At 40.2% G+C, this 23,144-nt stretch overlaps 2 protein-coding genes across 4 annotated transcripts; one reads left to right on the forward strand and one right to left on the reverse strand.

The window, feature by feature from the left end:
• Positions 1-50: 50 nt before the first annotated feature.
• dcun1d2a (DCN1, defective in cullin neddylation 1, domain containing 2a) lies at positions 51-12,829 on the reverse strand. Of its 2 annotated transcripts, none has more exons than XM_084361636.1 (7): positions 12,812-12,829; positions 3,715-3,931; positions 3,406-3,574; positions 2,965-3,095; positions 2,786-2,868; positions 2,044-2,140; positions 51-1,495 (listed from the first exon to the last, which is right to left on the reverse strand). In XM_084361636.1, the coding sequence occupies exons 1-7, from the start codon at positions 12,812-12,814 to the stop codon at positions 1,416-1,418; spliced, it is 780 nt and encodes a 259-aa protein (XP_084217762.1). In that variant the 5' UTR covers positions 12,815-12,829; the 3' UTR covers positions 51-1,415. The 2 variants fall into 2 exon arrangements, with proteins under 2 accessions (XP_084217762.1, XP_084217761.1); XM_084361635.1 differs by lacking the exon at positions 12,812-12,829 and adding an exon at positions 6,705-6,767.
• Positions 10,613-21,246, forward strand: tfdp1a (transcription factor Dp-1, a). 2 transcript variants are annotated; one of them, XM_084361631.1, is made up of 12 exons: positions 10,613-10,788; positions 12,848-12,933; positions 13,296-13,362; positions 13,570-13,691; positions 14,918-15,039; positions 15,218-15,383; positions 15,519-15,665; positions 15,760-15,828; positions 16,280-16,431; positions 18,006-18,172; positions 19,873-19,948; positions 20,056-21,246. In XM_084361631.1, the coding sequence occupies exons 2-12, from the start codon at positions 12,922-12,924 to the stop codon at positions 20,192-20,194; spliced, it is 1,239 nt and encodes a 412-aa protein (XP_084217757.1). In that variant the 5' UTR covers positions 10,613-10,788; positions 12,848-12,921; the 3' UTR covers positions 20,195-21,246. The 2 variants fall into 2 exon arrangements, with proteins under 2 accessions (XP_084217757.1, XP_084217758.1); XM_084361632.1 differs by lacking the exon at positions 10,613-10,788 and adding an exon at positions 11,955-12,031.
• The last annotated feature ends 1,898 nt before the right edge of the window (positions 21,247-23,144 follow it).

Genomic DNA, 23,144 nt, shown 5'->3' on the forward strand with positions numbered 1-23,144 from the left:
GTGCACCCCTGATCTGACTCATCATCAAGAAAAGAACTATGTACATGAAGGATTATGGAAAAACTCATGCTTTATTCATCTTTCTTAAATGAACAATATACTTAGGCTACTTACATGATGTATCAACAATATATTCTAATTTTCACTACCTTCTGTAACACTGGACAGATGGGCTTGAACAGAAACATAAATATTGAACAGAGATATTTATTCTTAAGGCGTACTTTGTCGTCCTGTTTGTTGCCCTCTTTAGTGTCCTGGTGTCTGAACTAAGGGCTTCGCACTGCCATAACATACAGATATGTGCCATGCAATCCTAAGGGTCTGTGAACTTCTTAACTTTAAATTTCACTTCAATGCTGCTCAGTAGTTGCTTTAGAGTCATTGCTATCTTAGAGGGATCACCTGAAAAAACAAAACTCTTTCCACAACAGTTAGGAAAAAAAAAATAATTTTTTGAAAGCAATATGGTGCTCCTGTGGATTGGACCGACCTACATTTAGGATTTAAGACCCACTCCCAACTGAGATTAACCTGACAAATGAATACCATAAACCATTCCCAATTATCTAAATTAAAGCACTACTTTTCACTTAGTGAAAATGTATTTGTGAAACCAGCCCGAGGTGACGTAAAATGTGTTGAACATGCTTTCAATGAGAAGCTCACAATTCCATGACTTGACATATCCACCTAATAATTAAACCAACAGCATATCATCCACGATACTGAGGCATCCTGTTAGAGCTCTTAGTATTTACTGTACATAAAAGAACCATCTTTAGCATTTATAAATTGAACATATTTATATTATTCTTCATATAGCTCTCTTTGTAAACTGTCCCAATAGATACAGTATGTACAGTAAAAACTGCAACAGTTCGGTTGGTGCTGGTGTAGTAAGCACTCTGTCCCAAAGTGAGAGTAAGACATGGGAACTTTGCACAGTCAATCAGAGCTTCATATAACAAAACACAGCTGACTAGGAAGAATCTTTAAACACACAGTTTTCTCCTCTCCAGTCCCTTCAGAAGACACACAGCCGGTGAACCTCCTCCCAGTGCTGTGTCCATTCCCACTTACAGGGCTGTGGCCTGACAGGTGCTGCTCCTCCTGGAGCAGAGCAGAGCAGAGCAGAGGGGCATCCAGGACACTGAGAATCCAGCAGGAGAGACGGAGGTGAATCTGGCAATGTCCATATGACGCCTCCGTCGCAGTACGAGGACAAAAAATGTGGCCAGTTGTTCTCATAGTTTGTACTCAGCTCCCTGAAAGGTGGTTTCCTGACAGTTTCAAGTGCTTCTGTTTTCTCTCTGAAGTCTACTATTTTCACTTTTTTTTGTACAAGTCTTAAAAAAACTATGAAGTCACTGTAAAAGAAACAACGTTCTGGTTTTCCAGAGTTGGGGTTGGATTTAGAGAGTCTTACGTTTTGATCCTGTTACAATTGGTCGAGCAAATTCCACAAAATCATCTATAAGGACTGGCCATGCCCCTGAGAAAGAAACAACAGGATACCATTAGTGTCACAGTGGATTAAATAGGAAAGTCCATATTCACTGTATTACTTAAGCCGTTTTCACACACATGAACTCTGGACAATGTCCGGACAATCAGGTGTGGATACTGTCCAGAGTTGCCCCTTCATACATTCTCATCCACTGGAAACACTTTATGTGGTTTCGGCGAGGGTTGTTGCCTGAGTGGAGTTTGCAGCAGGGAGAATCTTCGGTAATGATGGTTTGTGTAATCGTGTTTTTTCATTGATATCAATACATGTTTTTGAATGAATCAATAAACTTAATCATCATGAGGTTGCAGACAGTAACAGCTACTTCCAGGTAGAAAACTGGCCGTTGATTTGTATTATGGAGTTATGTGAAGCTACACTCTGCACTGTCAACACGCCCACTCTTCACTATTCACAAATCATACATTTGCTTTGACACGTACAGCTCCTCTAGGACATTTTCAGGGTTGCCGTGCATGTGTGAAAAGGGCTTTACAAAGCAACTGGATCAATGCAAAATCTGAAGGACTCACCTTCCTCATCGTAGTTTGACATATCATCTGCAATCATGTTACCAAAGTCCAACAATAGGTTCCATGTGTCCTTTGGGATGGATCGTTTATGGTGTTCCTGTAATTAACAAGTGTTGGTGAACATATTGGTATATACACAGTTTCACATATCATGGTTTCTGTTTTCTTATCACTAGAAAGTGTTGACATTTTTCCCATTATAACATCATAGTGTAAATTATGATGGACTGAGAGTATGCAGCTTTTCATTTCAACCTGACACCATCTGGTTATACTCACTGATGTGCCCTTTTTGACTGAGTTTGAGCTAATCAGCAAGCTGTAATAAAAGCCGGCATAGCGTTAGCTAAGTTCCTCAGTAGGACAAAGAGATTTCAATGAGGGATGTGCAAATCCAACTTTCTCACCCGCTATCAATTCCAATACCTCAACTCATGGTTATCTGGTGATATCAAGTACCAATCTGATATCAGTGCTGTCCCTTTTCTCCCAAATGTCATTTTTATGTATGGAAACATGAAGGCAGAGATTATTCTGACTATAATATGGCCTGTCATGACTCAATGAATGTAACTCACGGCAGAAACACAGAATATTTTAAAACTGAAGTTGATGAAGAAATTGTATTTCAGCCAGTCACATCGTTGCCAATACCTGATCTGTTTTATTAGGTCAGTATTTGGATGTATACCAAACCAACATATTTGATCGGTGCATCTCAAATTTTACTTCTGTGACTCACCAAAAGGAATCTATTCCAAAGATCAAGGAACTTAAAACGTCCTGACAGAACTAGGTTCCAGTAGGCTACGGCCATCTCCAAGTCTGCACACAGACAAAGACAAAACATTTAATTACATCAGTGTGTAATTCAGTGATACCATTCTGCCTCTTGATGTTGTTTATCATCACTCTTCTTACCTAGACCCTTCTGTCCAGGATTTTTGGCAAAGTTAAAGGTGAACTGGTAGAAGTCCTTGAACTTCCCACTATCTTTGAGCTCCTGCTCTAATCTTGGCAAAAGGGCCTTCAGTTTCTCTGGGCTGTCACACCTAGAAATAAGACAATTTAAGCAATAAATAAACAAACAAACTCTAATTTAACACACACAGACACACTCAACTGTTGTCACATGATGGTCTTGATGCTGGTGACAAATTAGCTGAAGTTAACTTTGACATATGAACCTCAAAAGTCACAACACTGCAGCTCTTCCACTGAGTCATTCTGCGAAGACACAGAATACTCAAGCTGTGGTTGAGTAAGGACTATATATAGATAGCCTTTCCTCCCTGGAGCCACACTATGAGAATCAACATCGGGACAGTGTGTTTACGTCCCACTGTTGATGTCAACACTCACCCGAGCTCCGTCATTCCATCCAGAAACTCCTTCTTGGTGAACTCGCACTGAGTGGCGGCGCGAAACTTCCACGCGACGACCAGCACAGTGATGCTGGCTGGATCCAGCGTGAGGTCGTCACAAAACTGCTGGATCCCATCAATACCAATCTTATTCTCATCTTGAGGATCTATCATGGAAAAAACAACAGTTGCCGTGACAATTAGTGTGTATAGCACTTAAATCATACAGTATCTTTTGGAAAATCTCTGTCCTAGTAAACATATTAAATTACAGCGTAAAACACAGACTGGTAGTGATCCCACTTACCTTTGTAGCGATTGTAGAGCTGCTCCAGCTTTTTCCGGTCTACTGACGTTTTCATGGATTCCTTACAGTAGAGGTCTGGATTCTGAAAATAGTTGTCGGTGGCCACCTCTAGTTTCCAGTCATTCTGCGTGAGGCAGTACACAGCTGTCTTTTCCCCAGCCTGTGTGAAGGACATGAACTGCCGTACCTTGTCCCTCTGCGAAGACTTCAGCTTATGCTGCGTAAGTACAGGACATGGGCTGTCAGACACGGGTGAGATCAGACCAGGGAACACAGACAACAACACGCAAACGCAGACTGAGACACAGACGAAAACACACAGCGAGACACACACATCTACAGGCATTCAGGCAGCAGTAAAGAGGACAGAGAAGACACTCAGAGACATTCTGACACACATTTCAAAAGGTTAGTCTGTCACACTGACAAGCACATGTTATAGGTGGCAAGCCAAGACGCTTCTGTGGCAATCACGTCCCGTCCAAGAGCAACATGGGTTTTTCTAGAGGGGGATGTTGTAGATTCTCAAAGCACATGCTGTACCCAGGAGGGCCCCTCAGATAACTACAGTCATAGATGTAACATGAGTAGGGAAATGGGATGCCATCACCGGGACCTAGAGGTGCAACAAGTCTGGAGTGTAACACAAGCGCCCTGCCAGATATATATTTGGCAATATTTAAAAAAAGAACTATAGTGATTTAAAAATGTTAAAAGTATTGTAAGAATATATACTGTACGTGTAAAGACATTTTACAGTTTAGCAAGTGCACTTAGAAAGTTTTTCAGAAATCAGTTATGAATGCAAGCATGAAATGGTTCAGTGTACTTTTCATTCAGCTAGAACAGCTGAAACTTTCTAGTCCTTCTGGGCTGTGGGCAATAAGTGGGCTACAATTTCTCTTCTTTCACTCTACACCAACACGGCTAGACAGTGTACACCCAACATCACAACACTACCCCTCGTTGCACATTACTCTGCTCCGTTTCTCTCCCTCCTGAAACAATAGCAGGTAGGAACTAATATTTACTCATAGACAGGGGGACATAAAACACAGACGCACATGTTACACAAATTAAACAATAGTTACAGTGCTATAAATGATGATGGTGATGATGAGCGGTATACCAGTTTTAAGGTATATACTAGTATGAAAGCCGTGAACACGTATTAGTATTGCAAAAAAAAAAAGAGATCATATTTCAAGATTATATATCCAGTTTCATTGTGTGAAAACTAACAAAACAAAAAAAACTTCTGTTGTCCCTTTGGCCGTGAGATTTTCTGAGATAGTTGTTTAACTTTACTTGTGATAGTTGTTTAAACGTTTAAGGCATTTTCTAAGCCAATGTCACAAGATCTACAGTGGTAAGCTGCTCAAACATTAGGATTTGTTTAAATGTCTTGGTCGTTAACAAAAGATTAAAGCCTTTCACATATATACTGATATCGGCATATATGTTGTCCAATATACACAGATAAGAAGAAGATATAAGAACAAGGCATAGGATGATATGAACATTTCATGTAACGATTATGACTATAATTGCACTAAAACATACTTAAATCACATAACGTTACATTTTGTGAGGAAACAAATGTTTTTATTGCATCACAGATGGGACACACATCTTTTTCAAAGGATAAATAAGCGGGGGTAACCTCATCTCCCTGTCATGTGCAAGCAATGCCTTCAGCCATGGTGACAGGCTTAGGCGACTCAAAGGAAATCATGAAACCAATGTAGGACTGTATGTCAGCTACCTGAACAGCTTTATCCAGTCATTCGCGTGAAGATATAACCGATTATATCGATTCATGATAATACTAAAAGTTCACCACATTCAACTTATTGTTACTGTTTTTATCTCGACCCACGATAAAATCTTCTACTGTCTCATTCCTAATTAAAACTTTCAATTCACAGTGAGGTTTACAGTCTTTGTGCACTGTTGTCATTTTGGATATTAAAGTTTAAGGATGAACTATAATATCTGGCGTTATCCATTCAATATCTTTGTCACAGGTGTTTAATAAACACTTTGAGGAATCATTGCAAAAGATATTGGTCGATCTATCGATATTGGATTTTAGTATCGGTATCTGTCTAACAATCGAGTATCGTTCAGGTTATAGTTTACAATAGTATATGAATGTCTCTTTGAATGAATGTCACCTGGACAAAACAATCAACATGAAGACCTCACTGTGATGCCCAGTTCCCCCATTTTCTACGCGTTTTAGAGACAATAACAACAAAACGAGTGGATACACAGAAAATTAATTAATAAGGTACACAATCTTACATCCGAGCCCTAATCGATATCATCCTGAAATATCTTCACATCACCCTACCATCTCCTCACAGCAGCTGCAGTATCTGAACACTTCACTGAAGAAGAGCAGCAGCATTTCCTGAAACCGGAGACTGTGTGAGTTCACCAGGCTGCTAATGACTTCAACACACGTTGCTGATTTCTGTTATTAACGAACACATGAAGTCAAACTGAAGTCTGTGCTGGCTGCTGTTCAGACAGCGCGGATTAATGTGCGACCAGGTGGGTAACGTTGGGTTAGCATTATCTACACACCAGCAGCTAGTAACTTCTACTGGCTAACGTTAGCTAAGTTAGCCGGGATGTATCACTGACATAATATCACGGGAACAGACTGTCAGTATGGTTACGGACATGCCGGCATTTCACTCAAACGACCCTGTGTGTGTCGGTGCTTCAGGTCCAACCGCTGACCTGCTCACAGCCGAAGTTGCCAGACTGCCAAAAAAGGGACGCGTTAGCTAACTTAGCTAGCTGCTCTCAAAATATCAACTGACCTTCCCTGTAACAGCAGCGAACACAAGGAACTGGTCATTGTAGGCTTGCCAAAACGCGACACGGCGTGTACTTTGATAATACGACAATAGTCCTGAAGGTAAGCATTAGTGGCACCAAAGCCAATGCCCGGGTTTGTGTTTATTTTGGTTACCTACCATTTTCACACCCGCTGTTTGACCAGTTTGGTAGCCCGATTGACGTTCATTGTGCGCATGCGCGGAAGTAGTCGAGCAGCTATTGTAGGTTTCAGTAGAAAGATGAGGCTGCCAGTGACTGCTCTGATGTTGTCTGCTGTATGTGCTTAAAATCAATCCGTGTGTGTGTGTGTGTGTGTGAGAGAGAGATAAAGTGGTATTTTTACTCTACTTTGTTATACACCACAGGAATACTCCCTAAAACTGAACCCAACCCTTCACCACCTACTCCCACAGACTCTCTCTGACTACCAACCCACACACACACACACACACACACACACCTCCACTACACATCACACAGTGTCTTAGTGACCTACAATGAACAGCAAAGTGTCCCCAGGTCTCCAGGTGCCCCCAAAGCTCCAGGTTATCTTCGTGTCAGATGCTTCATGCTCACTTAATAGGCTCTTTTCTGAGAAGATGCACAATATCAACTGACATGATAAAGGCATGACAGTCGGTCCACCTAATCATCAAGTGCTCCCTGTGTCAAATCTGTTTTTGAGAACTTTATTGTTTAAGTTGTGTGCTCATATGGAGGCATATTTCTAAATGAATGTGTTTAAATCTCAAAGCAAAGCAAGTCCTGGGTCAGGTAGCATTCAGACAAAGATCATGTGCACACTTTACACTGAGAATATGAGGGTCAGGGGGTCAATGGGGGCCCAGCAGCTCATTCTTTGACCCCCTGCAGCTTAATCTAGCCAGGGGGCGAAGGTATGTCAAAGTGTGTTCTGTGCTACGTACTTAATTTTCTCTGTACAGTAAATATGTAGAGTCGTCAAGTGCAGACTGTTAGCTGTGTTTCTTCTCTGTAGCTCAAAATATTTTGAGAGACTTGCCTTCCATTTAATTTGTGTCATCGTTGTGTGATATTTAAAGAATTACTGTCCTCACACAGCGCTAAAAAATAACATCGGTGTCTGTTGGGCTGTGTCGGGCTCATCTGAGTTTTATCTCATGTGAAAATGAATACACCCTTCAAGAAGTGTGAAAAACACATGCAGCACTGTTGCTGATAGAATATCTGTGGACGTCAGCCTTCCCTTTTTTTGTTTCACAGTGAAAAAGGCCTAGCTGGCAGCCGGATTTGAATACACTGCACGTCAGAGTAGTTGACTCACAGGATGCAGCATGTAAGTTACAATTATGACGAGGGAAAACTCTGGTCAGTCACACCAGTTGTGAAACACATTCATGGGCATTTCTCCGATTACACAAGTTTGTTTTCAGTTATGCTGAGTGATGTTTCTAATATTTAAAGTATATAGTCTAACCTTAGTGAAAATAAGTAAATAAAGTGGACAAAATAGGAGAAACACCTCTCACTCAGCAGCCCCATTAATTACATCCTATAGAATTAACATTAAGTTGAATTAACAGTTTCAACACAAACTTAGCACTGTTAAGAAGAGTTTATTGTAAACTGCATGAGCGTGATCCAGGTGGAGTCAATAAATTATTATTAATTTTATTTTTAACATTTGACATTAATGCTGAATAATAGAAACTGGTGATTTAAAAAAAAGTTTGATTATTTAAAAGAATGTGACTCTGAAATTGACTAAATGGTAATCACTCTAATTAAAGGTGCACTACGTAGTTTTGGTGAAGAAATTTAAATCAGAAGAGAAAGATCTTCATTGAATGATTTTTGCCTAAACAAACTCTCTTTGTTTATATGACTGAATAAACAAACTGACCTTAAAGGACAACACATTGTCATACTGTTTTACTTTGTTTATATTTGGCGGACCCTGCCACCTTTCTACCTTCAAACAATGTTCTGGGGACCTTATTTCCTCTGAGAACAGCTTGTTTATTCAGTTATGGATAAACCTCATTACCTCATTATTATTGTTAATATTAAAATTGTGAGTTGGAACTTCTCCTAAACTACATAGTGCAACACATCGTATGCCCCAAGTGCTCCTGCATTTATTAAATCAATAATTATGTGATAAATACAAAAATTATAGACAAATGTCAGCCTGTAAAAGCTGCTTACTTTAATACTAAGTAATTAAAATGACATACACCTACACTGCACAAATTGTTTGTTTGTATATATAGTAACTTAGTTGTTGTAGAAGTTACACAATAACTTTAACATGAAAATGTTTGCTGCATGAAATGGTAGACAGTCTCTAAGTCTAAACGTATGTAAATCTGCTTTTGCAACATTGCTCACCATCTTAACATGCTTCTCAAATTTGAGATGGGAATCTAATATCAGGCTGAGATATTTTACCCCAGAAACCTTTTCAGCATGTTGCCCATTAATCTTTAGTTTAACTCATCTGTTGAGGAAAGCAAATTGACCCAGTCTTTTACTGGTTGGCATGTTTGGGGAATTTTCCACCTTTTCTTTTTAAAGCTTTAGATTGATGGCATGTTGTGCCTTGTGTGGATGTAGTAAACTGTGGGTGCTGCCGAATGGAAAAAATAACAAATTTCCTGCCATACTGCCGAGGCTGTAGCCAAGATTTTAAAAACACTGAGGTCAAGAGTTACAGTTCTACCAGCGCACGTTACCACCTTTCAGAAATGTTTTACTGAGAGGTCACCGAAGAAGCTTGTAAAATGAAGTCTGAGAAATTGTCTTTCCTTTTTTTGGGCCAAGTAGGTAAAGGAGGTCGCCTGTTAATTACAGGCTTTGTGGTTTAATCCCAGGCTCCTTTTGTCCGCTTGTGAAAGTGTCCTTGTGTAAGACACTGAACCTTCATTTCTTCAGATGGTCCGGTCCAAATTTTGGGTGAATGAAAGACACATTAAAAAAGTGCTTTGGTATGAAAAGTGCCACATTTATCTATTCATTTAAATGATCAGTTATGTCTTCCATTAATTCTGTCTTTCATCTGGATGCTTTATGGATGTTTCACGGCCTTCGACACACTGGTAGGAACATAATGAATGGCATGTTCTCCTTATGTGGAATTAAAACTCAGGGACAATAGCACTGAAACCCACATGTGTCACTTCTATGTAATTGTGGAACGGGAACTCCTCCAAAGGTGATTAAACTCCCATATTCCCAGAAACAATATGAGGACATAACCTTAATGTCCTCAGTGGTAGCTGTGCACAGCTTGAGAAGACAAATAAAGTGGCTTTCTTTGTAATTTGGTGCAAGTACAGACTTTTATGACTGCATAATGGGTTTGGGAGTGAAGTGCCAGCTTTAGAGCAACAGGGTTACAGTTTTCCCAGTTGTTTTAACACATTTCCTGAAACTGTAGTTCAGTTTCTTAAAACTCTAAACACAAAACTGGAAACTGTTAACCATTTTGTCAAAACTCTGCAAAATGAACACTCATAACCATGTTCTCTCTTGTCATGACACACATGGCTATCATACAAATATCTCTTACCTTAATTTAAACTCTGGAGTGATACATTTAAAACACCGCCATCAAAATACTGTTTATATGTGGTTTGGCTTCATGAGGCCATGTTCAAACGCACAGAAATGAGTGGGAATTGTTTCATTTTCCTCATTTTTACTATAATGCTGAAATCATAAATACAAAATGTAACAAAGCAAATTATGTCAAATGTTCAGCTGACAACTAACTGCTAAATAAAGGAATGAATGAATGAATGAATGAAAACAATGAATGCGTGCTCAGACTGTGGCAGTCTGGAGTTTGGTTTTGATAGGTGACATTTGGGTTCTCATTATTGTGCTCAGTGTTACAGTTTTTGTGTGAATGGAGGAAACCTGAATGGTGAAATGGAGTAAAAATGGAGAAAAGCTGTGGTGACAAGTGCAGCAGTGAAACGTGCCGTCACACTCCTGAGCAGCAGGGGGCGCTGTACGTATCTTTGAAGCGGGTTGGTATCCACCAATCCCAGGAGGCGCAGGTTGTGGGCATGAACTACTTTGACTGCTTTGCTTTCGTCTCATCGATGCTGTCCAATCAGAGGCCGCGAAAGCGAGACACCGCCAAGATCAGATTGTCAGACGCGCTGCTGTAGCAAGGCTAGCAGAGAGTGGATAGAAAAGGCTAACAAGCGATTTGCTAACTTGTGAAGTGCACCGGTAAGCCACATTTATTGACTTGTGGCTCGCTACACAGCTGCCGCAAAATAAAGTTCATGACGTTAGATGTCTGTTTTACAAGTTATTGTGTTTTTGAGGTCTTAGAAACATACTGGAACCAGGCAGAACGCTAACCACGGTAGAAATTGCAGCTAATTGTAGCAGTGTTGTGGGTGACAGCTGTGGATTAGCTCCGTCGTCCACAAGCTAGCAGCTAGCGTATCGTCAGTTAGCTAACGTTAACAAAGCGCCGGTGGTCCTGGCTGTTCAACCGTAATCGCGAGTTAGCTTGTAGCTATAACATACAGTTGACATTGCTGACTAGCAAAGTGAGTTACAAGTCGTCGCTGTACTCTGTGCGTAACTTTAATTAATCTGAGAAGTTGCTAACGAACCGTCCCAAAACGGAGTCATTCGCAGGGCTTTGGTTAGTTTAACTTAACGGTTCACAGTAATTGTGAACGGACTTACCTAGAAACATCAACAAAATCAGCTCGTCTTTTATTAAACATTACGTTTTTATCAGAGCTTTAACGTACCTGTGTCTTCTGAAACGATATAAAAACAAATGTTCAAAATGCCCGATCAAATCACACAAGTATCGATAATTTAGTCGTCGATAATTTATTCACAATAAAATAATCAGGCTGGTTAGGTAAACATTATAAATTAAAAACAATGCAAGAGGTTGTGATCGTAACAGCTGACTGTTTGTATGTTTGTTGACTGACTGACTAAAAGAGATCCGTTTCTGCTGATAAACAACATTTAAACATGAATAATCTAGCTAATTACAGGCAAGTAATTTAAGGGATATGCTAGGAGTTGTGGTGCAACTAGAAACTTGGGTGTGACTAGAAAATATCATTACATTCACAGTCTGAATAAAATATATATTGTCTTTATTTAATTGTCAACTTTATTTTGTTAATTATTCAGTGGTTCGTGCTTCTTGAAATGAAAGCGATCACTTTTTATACAGCTCCAGTAGTGGACGAACAGGGATAATCATGGCATTGCTCACTGTACGATGTAAAAATGACCAAAACTTGAAGAAAATTAAACTAAAGTTAAATACCCAGCACTAGGGAAATATTTCGTCCCTGGAATTAACTATATAATTATTAAAAAGTACTTCGACATTGCTTAGTTTGTTTCCTGTTTGGTAGGGATTTAGACCTCCTCTTCCTCCATTCTCAAATGCCAACAACAACAGCCGTCGAAGAAACAGGAGAGTGCACTCGTAAGTGCACAGAATCAATATATTATCTTTCTTCACCATGCGAAATGCACACGCATATCTAAATTGTTAACCCATACTCAATTTTGTCCGGAACATGCAGCACTGAAACAAATATCGCTCATTTTTTTAAACGTGAATCCTTTCAAAACGTGCATAAGCTAACCAGCTAGCTAGCGCCAGCAAGTTGAATCCAACGCTAACTGCTAGCAGTAACAGTTAGCTAGCTGCATTCAACAAAAGATTGTTCATTGCTATCGTCGTGCGATATATATGCTGTTACTACCGCATGCAACAGTAATATCTGTAACCGTGTGGTGCTATCACTTTGGTTTAATTACTAGTTTTGCGCTCGTGTGATAAAGTTAGCATGTTTGTGTGACCTGTAGCAGAAGTTCGACGATGCTTCTCCTCCGGACGTGCTCGGTACCTGAAGTAGGCCTTGTGCACACTTAGCGTAGTAAAAGTTGTGAGCATCAAGGGCTGGTTTAATATGGTTTTGTGCACACACGATGCTTTGTGAAATTCCCCCCAAAGGTTCATACAATTGAGATAGATCGAGCAGACACACATTTTCCACCAGTTTTGTCTTGTGAGAAGAATATCCGTTAACTCGAGCTAACGTGAGTGATGTAGCTTTGTACAGTGTGCTGGCAGCAAGCACATCAAATGGGCCTTAGAAATAAGTGCAGTTGAATTTTATAGCAAAAACAGAGCAAGATATGTTGAAGCTCGGTAAATATAATGGGATAATGTGATGTTTGGGTGATATTAGAAACTTACCATTCACTTAATAGTTTTCTGTATTTCTGTCCACAGGGGTCTGAATAGCCACAAATAGGAGAACATTTTCCTTTTAGCCTGAAACTCAACTCCTCCGGTCCTTTGGGATCATGGCTAAAGATGTAAGTAAATATATGCATGCTTTTCAGTGGAAAAAAAGTATTTTAATTCATGTGCCACCTTGTTGGCACTATAGCTGAAGGGATGTGTGTTAAAATGAGGTCTTGTATAACATCATGTCTCTTTTTGTAGTGTTTTTGTTCAAAGCAACAAACTGTAACCTCCCAGAGAAAGCCAGTTGATGGCTGGGTCTTTTCCCCAGGTTGTCAATTACTGACACTTTGGTGTCCGACCCGAGTTGCCGACCCAAAGCGCCAGTATTTGACTATCTTTCTCCAGGAAGTCACAATCTCTTGCTTTAACTTGGGCCATTGTAATGTTTTTAATGTTTTATTAAGTTTATTACGTTATTGTCCTTTTGCAGGCTGGTCTGATTGAAACAAATGGAGAGCTGAAGGTTTTCATCGATCAGAATCTGAGCCCCAGCAAAGGTAAAAGTTACTAGTAATTGAATTTATACAGCAATTGCACACAATTCACAGTGTTTTCTTTGCATTTTGTACACTGTAGTTTAACTGACTGCCTGTCCTACAACAGAAACAACTGGTGGAGGTCTGTTTGCTTGTAGTTAGACGATAGGGGGCAATGGAGTATCAGTCAAGAGCTCTACTCATTGGTCCTCTCATGTCTTCTGTTAGGCGTCCTATCTTTGGTTACTGTCCAGCCTACAGCTGCCCCTGTGGCCAAACAGCTACTACCCAAAACTCTTGGGCCATCCAATGTGAACATTGCTGCCCACATGCAACATGTGCCACACATGGTGAGTGATGCTCCACACAACTACAACACTGTGTGGTCTTATAACTTCAGGCTTTTGTGCTTTCTTACATTTGTTATGATTTAGATCCTCTCAGTTGACATAAAAAATTCAACATTCTGCATCATCAGTGAATCACAGATGCGTTTGTTTATAGATTACTTGCTGGGTTTCTCTGCTATGTCTTACTGTTGTGTAAGCCCCTCCATTATCATAGTGAGGTGACCGAGCGGAGGGTAGGTGGAGGCAGTTGATCCTAAGCTTATCAACTCTACAGTCAGCAGGATTACACCCATCATCCCATTATATACAAGGAATGTATACATAACGGAAATCAGCTTAGATATCACCTTAGTGAAGGAATAGATCACCTATCTCCTAGATGCCTCATATTACTATTAGAGACATACAGTTTAATGAATGTCTTTAACAAGTAACCAACCATGTTCATAAACAAACTGTTTAGTCCATTAAGATGTCTGAAATGCTGAATGGTTTCTTCCTCCATTAAAACTTAAATAACGTTCAGTGGTTAATTTGGCAGCACAATACAAAGATGTTAGGCATTTGAAACGTAATTGTGTTTTATGAGAAGAGATTTATCAAGTGACAAATTGAATTGAATAATTGAAATTCAGCTGTGCTGCTTCTGTTGCATGCAGTATTCCTCTTTATTATGAGCTGAACACTTCACATTAAAAGTTGTAGGCTACAACATTAAATGAGTAAAGTTGTCAAGGCAACAGCCTGTTTCCTAATGTCGACAAGATAAGAGATAGTTGTAGACGTCAGAGGACTAGGCGTGACCACTTTGGACCGGTTCCACTGTGGAAAGGGTTAAACTTGCCAAATTCCTTGGTGTTCAAATAACCGACGTCTCTCCTGGTCCCTGAACACCACCAGTCTGACTTTCCATTTGAATGAGCCTAATCCCCTCCGTTAAACTGATGTATTTTTCTTAATGTACAGTTTTAAGTGTAATGTATACCCTTTCATCAGCGTTTGGTTTAAAACCTCATATTAGCTTCAGATAAGCTATGACTGTGGATTTTCTTTCCCCTCACTAACATTAAAGGGACATTAGGAGGGTTTCCTGTGTTGGCCAGTATGAACAGGAGTGAAGATTACAACAAGCAGAACCTATGTGCTCTATATGGGTGCTTGACTATTGCTTTAAGACAATAGTCATGAAATGATTTCTTTCCTTTCTAATGCTCTGTCCTCTGTAGGTGATAGGAACACCTCAGAGGCCTACGGTATCAAATACCATTTTGGTAAACAGTCCACACACACCAAGTTCCCAGTTCCTCACTCAGAGTCAACCATCTGATGCCTCTCCCTGGTCATCAGGGTAAGTCTTGAAAGGTCCTTTTGCTTATAAGCTTGGAACATCATTGTTGACAATGTTAAACGTTTTTAGCATGTATTAAGTCTGATATTTAACTTAAAAGAAAATAAATAAGTTTGACGTACTAATCATTGTGTTTTGATGTGAAAATTGAGCGATATGTGGGATTTGTTGTCCACAGAAAACGTGGTAAGAAAGGGGAAAAGAATGGGAAGGGCTTGAGGCATTTCTCCATGAAAGTGTGTGAGAAGGTGCAGAAAAAAGGCGTAACCACCTACAATGAAGTGGCAGATGAACTGGTCGCAGAATTCAGCTCTGCAGACAACCACATGTCACCCAATGACTCGGTGAGTGCTCCAGCTGCGTGACGCCAACATGTTTAACACCCAACAGAAATACTTGAAAAATAGAGCATATAGCATACTGATAGACTTTACACTGATTTTTTTGTTGATATTTTGAATTATGTCTCTCCATTTTAGCATGTGTATGACCAGAAGAACATTCGGCGGCGTGTCTACGATGCACTTAATGTGCTCATGGCCATGAACATTATCTCTAAAGAGAAGAAAGAAATCAAGTGGATTGGCCTTCCCACTAACTCAGCGCAAGAGTGCCAAAACCTCGAGGTAGAAACACACAGTGAAGACCGTCCTGTTGGAGATATCTTGTCTTTCACTGATGTTATAATTCTTAATTATTGTTCCTTCATTTCAACTGCAGGTGGAGAGACAAAGGCGGCTGGAGAGGATTAAGCAGAAACAATCACAGCTTCAGGAGCTCATACTGCAGGTGGGAATAATATGAGTGCTTGTGTCCAAGGGGGTTCACATGAAACCTCCATATCTATGACATCAGTTCTGCTACAGGTTATTGTTCAATATCACGAAAACATAAAGCAAGTTAAATAAGGGCTCTTTAATTGTCTGCTCTTCAGTAAAGCGCATACCTTCTCCTTTAAAAAATACACACAGTGACCACTTTATTAGGTACACCTGTATTGTATTGAGGTTGTAGTTTGCTATATTGTTGAACTGGACCTGTGTAAAGAAGCGTTTCCAATATTCTGTCCCCCTCATTTATATAAATAGGTTGGAGGAAAACTGTGGTCAACTGTGACCTCAGTAATAAGCATGTGGTTAAATTAACACGTCTCTATCTATGGCAGGCTGTTGCATTGGATTGCTTTAGAGTTTACAAGTCCACCTAATAAATTAAATGTTTTGTTTTTTTTGTCTTACAGCAAATAGCTTTTAAGAACCTGGTTCAGCGGAACAGACAGACAGAGCAGCAGGCAAACAGACCTCCACCTCCCAACTCCATCATCCACCTTCCCTTCATTATTGTCAACACCAGCAAGAAAACTGTCATCGACTGCAGCATCTCTAATGACAAGTATGTGACTGTGCTACCCTTCATTTTAGGTGCATTCAGTGCTTTTGCAGGTTTGCCAAAAGCAATTTGAAATGCGTGGTTATTAATCTTGGGCATTGGGGTGAGTGTGTTAAACACAAGACAGTTTCTTGAGCAGATGACTCATCACTTCAGTATGTGAAGCTGTTTAACAGAAGAATTTGAATTGCGAGACCTTCCCACTGGCCTCTAAATGCAACGTAATAATTAGGGTCATTATAGGATGCAAATATTTGTACAAACAAACGGTCATGCCGCACCTTTTTAATTTTAAAGGGTAACCACAGATGGAACATCAGCAGTCCTGTGACATAAAATGTAAATACTGTTCTCCTCCCTGCCCTTTACATCCGGGTTCATTCATTCGAGTAGATGTAAAGGAAAAGTGTATGGATTATTCTATGTTTTACTGGTTCTGATGGTGCTACGTGGCATGACTGGAATGCAGCTTGGTAGCAGTTTGAACCTTATTATATTCTAACATTTGCTATTATGTGTCTTTTATGGTAAAAACTCAAAGAAAATAGATCAAAACTATTGTCACATCAGAAAGGAAGAGAGCATATATAAACCATGAATGTGTAATCTGCAATAACACATGCACTTAATCCAATACCCTTCAAGCCAGTTGTTGAACACTGAATTCACATTGGATCTGGCATTGCGCCAAAAATGTACGTTTCCCCATTCATTTTAATTAGGGTAGTCCGTTTTGGCTGCGCAGCCAACTCCGGTGGAAAGGTTGAAGCCAACTCAACTACCGGAGAAACGCAGCCCGGCATCACGATCCGGTGGCCAAAACAAATAAGATGGCGATCACTGTAGGACCGGCATACTTAACCTACTGTGGCAGAGGCATGACTGGAGATCATAAGCAGAGTAGAATGAGTCAGTAGCTGGGCATGGTTTTTAGCATGGCTTAATGCTACAGAGGAAACACAATGGGCATTTCTCTGTGTAGCGTTAAGTTTTACTTTCACTTGGGTTTGGTTGTGTCCCCCAGTTTGAAAACACAGTAATGATCTAGTCTGAGCTCATGCAGGTCATTATTATTGTTTTTAATCCTTCGATGAGGACAAACAATCACTAGTAGGACCAGCATGCTTGAAGCATAACAACATAGCTGCTTCGTCTTTTGGCAAACTGATCAGTGGGGGTTCCCAATACGTCACAACGCCGGATTTGGTGTAAATGCAGTATAAATAAGATGAAATGTTAAACTTTTAAACACAAAAATCCAATCCATCCTATACTGCTGCTTAAAACATGGTGGATATGTTTCGAAATTGGACTTTAGACAACTGTCCCCCTTCTAATGTAAATGCTGAAGGTTTCATTTTCTATATCCATTAAATTGTGCACGCAACATTTACTTCAAATTATACATTGAAGCAGAAAACTTGTCTAGTGCCACTTAAAAATTGATCAACACTGTCTTTCACTCAAAACTCCTCAAACCATTTCAAAGTTAGATTATTAACACTTATTGTTTGGTTAAAAAATTGATAACTCACCCATTCTTGTGTCTCCTATTCTCCCTTTTTCCTCATCTCCAGGTTCGAGTATTTGTTCAATTTCGACAGCATGTTTGAGATCCACGATGACATTGAGGTGCTGAAGCGCATGGGCATGGCCTGTGGTTTGGAGGTGGGGAAGTGTTCTCCAGAGGATCTGAAGGTTGCACGAAGCCTGGTGCCCAAAGCTCTGGAGCCCTACGTTATAGGTCAGTGCTACAGCCCCTAGTGTACCACACGCTCATTTTGATTTATTAGTCAATCGCTGAGGAGCTATTGTTAAGACGTGGTACCAGAACTGTAAAGTTGAAGTAGTCTAGGACATTTCTCAGAGCTTTTAATGCCTTCACCCCTGTCATAGTCGTGGCGGGAGGCATAATGTTGTCTAGTTTTCCACATCCGTCCCAATCTTGTGAACACTATTACATGTTTTTAAATTTGGCATCCAGTTTGACTCGAGATTGAACTGATTTTGGTGGTCAAAGGTCAAGATCACTGTGACCTCCCAAAACCCCTCTTTGGTCACGACTCAAGGTTTCATTCACTAATTTTGACGAGATTTGACACAAATGTCTACAATATAAAGTAATGCAGTGGAGATTGTGACCATATTTCACATTTGGTCAGATAATGAATTGGTGACCCTAATCTTGGGTGCCCAACTTGAAACTGTGCCGATTGTAGCGATCCTTTGTGCTGCTGGATTGAACAAGTGTGTGAAGCATCCAGCGATATTGAGCTTCAGGTGATCGTTGTCGCACCATGTGATGAAGCTCTCCATCAGTCCTCTGTGCTCTTTTTTTATGAAAAATAGTCTCTAAGTGAAGACAGCCTGTTTCTCACTGGAAATTATTCACTGGAATCATACATGTCAATATAGTGACAACTCTCATTTCTCCAAAAACTGGACTGAATACTTTTGATCACGTATTCACTACATGCGAGTCTGGACAGACTTGGAAGTAAATTTGAACTTGCCTGGTATGCAGAGGCATACAACTGCGAGGCAGTAATTCTAGTTTGGTCAGCGGATCAGTTTTAAACATCACAAAGGAATGAACAGTGAAAGAGGCAGCAGCAGTGAACTGGTTGGATTACAATCTGTAGCTGAAAGGCTTCTACGTCTTTTCGGGTTGGTTCCTTAGTCTCAACGTGTCCCCAAGGGTAAGAAGTTTCTCTCGTGTCCACTTCACAGCAGGAGCTGTCCAGGTGTCTCAGATGCAGGGAAATATGACGTGAGAAGAACATGCAATGAAATTATTCAGTTTCAGCTCTAAAGCAAGAGAACCCTCTGCTCTGCTCATTTGTTTTGATAAAAACAAAGGTGTTCAATCTAAACCTAAACTCACACACTACAAAATTGCAGGCTTTAAAGAGGTTTGATGTGCTGAATTTGGTTGGCATATAGTAGGGTATGATGGTCCAACAACGTTTCTTAAAGTAAAGCGCTGCCTGTTTGGATTTCTCTGCCTGACTCATTACATTGATATCTGACAGTCAACTTTTATGCCACTTTTATGGTGCAACAGCATAAATGCTCCAGGTATTAGCCAGTTGTTTTGCAAAGCATTGTGGGACTGCAGGTGACGTGGGATTGAAAGTTAACATTTTTTAACTTGAATGCCTGCCCGCAGTAATTTGGTATCTGTGTCAGACAGTTCAGTCTAACTGCAGTGGATGAATGTCAGTGGAGGAAAATGTTAGTATTGTATCTCCTGGGATCCCTTTTCTGTTTGTTCCTTGCCGTTTCATGTTACAGATACAAACAAAGATATAGTGGTGTTTGACAAAGTGACATAACTTGTTGGAAGAAGTCGTGGCCTTATGAGCGGCGATATGCTCACAGCAGCAAGGCGAGAAGTTATTGATTTTAGGTCACAGCCCTAACCCTTCTTATTTCCTTTTTCAGAGATGGCAAAGGGTCCCATCAGTAACGTCTACATCACTGGAGGTTCCTCTGCCAATGGAGCTCGTTACCCTGCAAGGTGTGAGGGCTAACCTGTGATTCAACCCGTAAATATGATAGAAAACAGATGTTGTTTTCCATCACCTTCTAACGAGTGATAACATTTCACTCCTCCTCTCTTTGTAGTGACGGCTGCACTGATGGCACCATGGCCTCCAGCTCGAATGACTCTCACTACAGCGGCTCTCGCGTGGAGACTCCAGTGTCTTATATGGGGGACGACGATGACGAAGACGAGTACGACGAGAACGACGATGAAGACTAACCTGTCTACGCCTCGCCACTCCAACAAGCACAGTCCTTCAAACCACCTTCACCGTGGGAATTTAGTCCCTTTTTTGTGTGTGCTTCTTCGACCTTTTCCCCCTGTTTCCCATGCCTGTATCTCTGTCTGGCTTTCTCAGGGGTGTAGATGAATATTGAAAGAACAGAGGTGTAAATTGCACCCATCTTTTTTCTGCTCCTGAAGCACCTGCACCACAGCTCTGGGGGCGGTGTCGTCCAAGGGAACTGTAGTCTGTGGCCCGGCCACTACGCTGAAGTCTTTGTATGTCTAATCCACTTCTCAATAAGCCATCCCACTAAAAAAAAAACCTCTGTAAAACCTACTGCTGTTGGAGAATGTATAATGTACTTGTTTGAATAGTTATTCCTATTATTTTGCAATTGCCTATGGCAGACACGATGATGATGATCAAAATGTTCCAAGACGGCCAAAGTGTCTGCTTTAACATGCTGCGTTAGTGCAACAACATGGATTCAGAACGGCCTGATACAGGTGCCATGGCATCCCTGGATGGGGCTCCGTCAGATGTGTTGATACTTTTTGTTTTGTGTTCTGGGCAATAATTTGAAATAGTTTCTTATCCCCCATTTTGTTGGGCTGGCTTCCTTCTGTTCTGTAGGCAGCTGCTTTCCTGATCTTGTTTGCTAGTGTTTTTTTTTTTTTTTTTTTTTTGTATTCTGGAGTTAAAGGAATTCTCCATCACCACCCTGTTAACGCCTTGGTAGTGTTTACAAAATAATGGCACCAGCAAGGTAAAGACTTTTATAACCCAGGCTCCTAATAGGTAAATAAGCTTTTCTTTGTGAATTACGTATATGAATCCTACGACGATTGTAGCTTATAGTATCCTTTAGAGGCCAGTGATAAAGGTAAAAATTATTGATGTAAAAAATGTGGTTGCATAGGTCTTTATGTACTCCCTTCAAAGATCTCCCTTTTAAAACTTAGCAACACATGTACTGACTCTTCCAAATACCTTTTTCTGTAATCTAATATAAGTTTGCAAATTAAAATATAGATTGTTTTAATAATTTTGTATCTATAATTTATGTTGGCTTTATGCAGAAACGTGGAGGTCATTTTGGTGTCAGGCCTGGTGCGATGAATTATCCGATTCTATTCATATTTGCACATTAAGCAGCTGAGCTTTTTACAAATGATCACAACACGTGTATTTCTCAAACTATTAATGGATCTAGTAAAAGCATGTTGGAGTTTTGAAGACCCTCAGCTGATTGCAGACTCATGGTCACCGATTAAAGACGGTCCCTAGACTTAAGTGTGCTTGAGAACAGTGGGGAGGTGTCTGTCTGATTGTCAGAGGAAAACTACATGCTAAACACTAAAGAAGAGGAGGATAGCTATGAGGTGAGAATCAATTTTATGGCTCTAATACCCAGGGATTACGTTCTTGTATTATGCTACCATAATCTTGTGAATGTAATCAGAATCTCTTTGACATGAATTTACAATGGCAGTCCCTGACATTGAGACTGAGCCCAAATGTTTTTGACATGGAGAACCAATAAGGGGCCCAAATGTAGCACATGATGCAGGCACTGGAAGTTTTTCAGTGTCTGACTTGCTTTAGTCTGATCCTAAGGCAGTATAACATGTCGCTGCATGGTATTTAGGCTCTTTTTCCCCCCTGAAAATCTTGCAACCCATTTTAAAGGGAAGATTCACTTTTATCTTAAAAAACAAAACAAAAAACAAACCAAAAAAAAGCAATCTTGTCCTAAAATTTCATGTTTGAGATTGTGACTGCGCAGTCCTTTAGTGTTAAATTACACTGAAGTTCAGCTGAAGCTAACCCGAGGCTCTGTGAAACGTACTACAAGGAGTTAACTGATTATGAAATGGTCTCAATTTAATACTAATGCCTCTATATGACCTACATATGCAAAGTGGACCATCAGTGAGAGGACTGGCTATTGCTATAGTTATTCTAAAGGTCCTGTTCCCTGTGAATTCATAACATTTCTCAATAATGTTGATAACCTTAGCTTTCTCAACAAAATTATTTATCCCGAGCAACTGAATCTGTTGGATGTAGGCTAACTTAAGTGTATGAACACCAGTAACACAAGGATTGTTTCAGCATGGGGTGAAGTTTTGTAGTCCACAAAACATTTCTGGAGCTTCACAGCAAAGCAGTGTTGCAGCATTCTCCTAAACAACTGAAGTAGCTGGGGACTTAAAACGTCAAAAAAACCCAACTTAAATAAAAATTTAAATTGCTCCATACAGCTTGTCTGGCATAATCCAAGTCTCTGATAGCTCCGAGATCCACTTGAAAATATGTTACCTCCGCCCTATTTTACGCCGAAATGTTCACTGTAGCTGCTAAGATAAAAGCCTCAACATGCATCTGAAGTGGGTGCACAAGATCGACCACGTGTCAGGGGGTTTCTTGTTTAGGAGAATGCTCCATCGCTGTTTTGCTGTGGAGCTCCAGAAATGTTTTGTGTGCTATGAAACTTCCCTGAATTTCAATCATTAGGAGGGTGAAGTAATAATGAAAGAATTTTTGAACTCTTTCACTTGCTTCTAAAAGAAATGCACATGCTAGCCATATCAAGATCATTACCACAGGAGGCTGGTGGTGCTCATACTGCTTTTGTCCACAGGGGGCGCCAGAATTAACAAGAATGAAAGTTCTTGTTGCTGCTTTAAAGTTGGTCTTTTCATTTCAAATATCTTTTTTTGCTCCCACAGCGCCCCCTTGCTAAGCTGCTGAAACTTGACAGTGATGCAAAACTAATTTGGAATTGTAAAGTAATTATTTCATTTAAATGAGGATTTAATATAATTTATTTTAGAAAGTTGTTGGCACCACAAGTGGTGTATTTTTAAAAAAAAAAGATAGTTCCAACATATTGTGATTATTTTAAGGCCTCCCAGTGAATCACAGACACATTATTGCTTT

Source organism: Pagrus pagrus (assembly GCF_965226575.1).
Source record: "Pagrus pagrus genome assembly, chromosome: 9".
Taxonomy (NCBI): Eukaryota; Metazoa; Chordata; class Actinopteri; order Spariformes; family Sparidae; genus Pagrus; species Pagrus pagrus.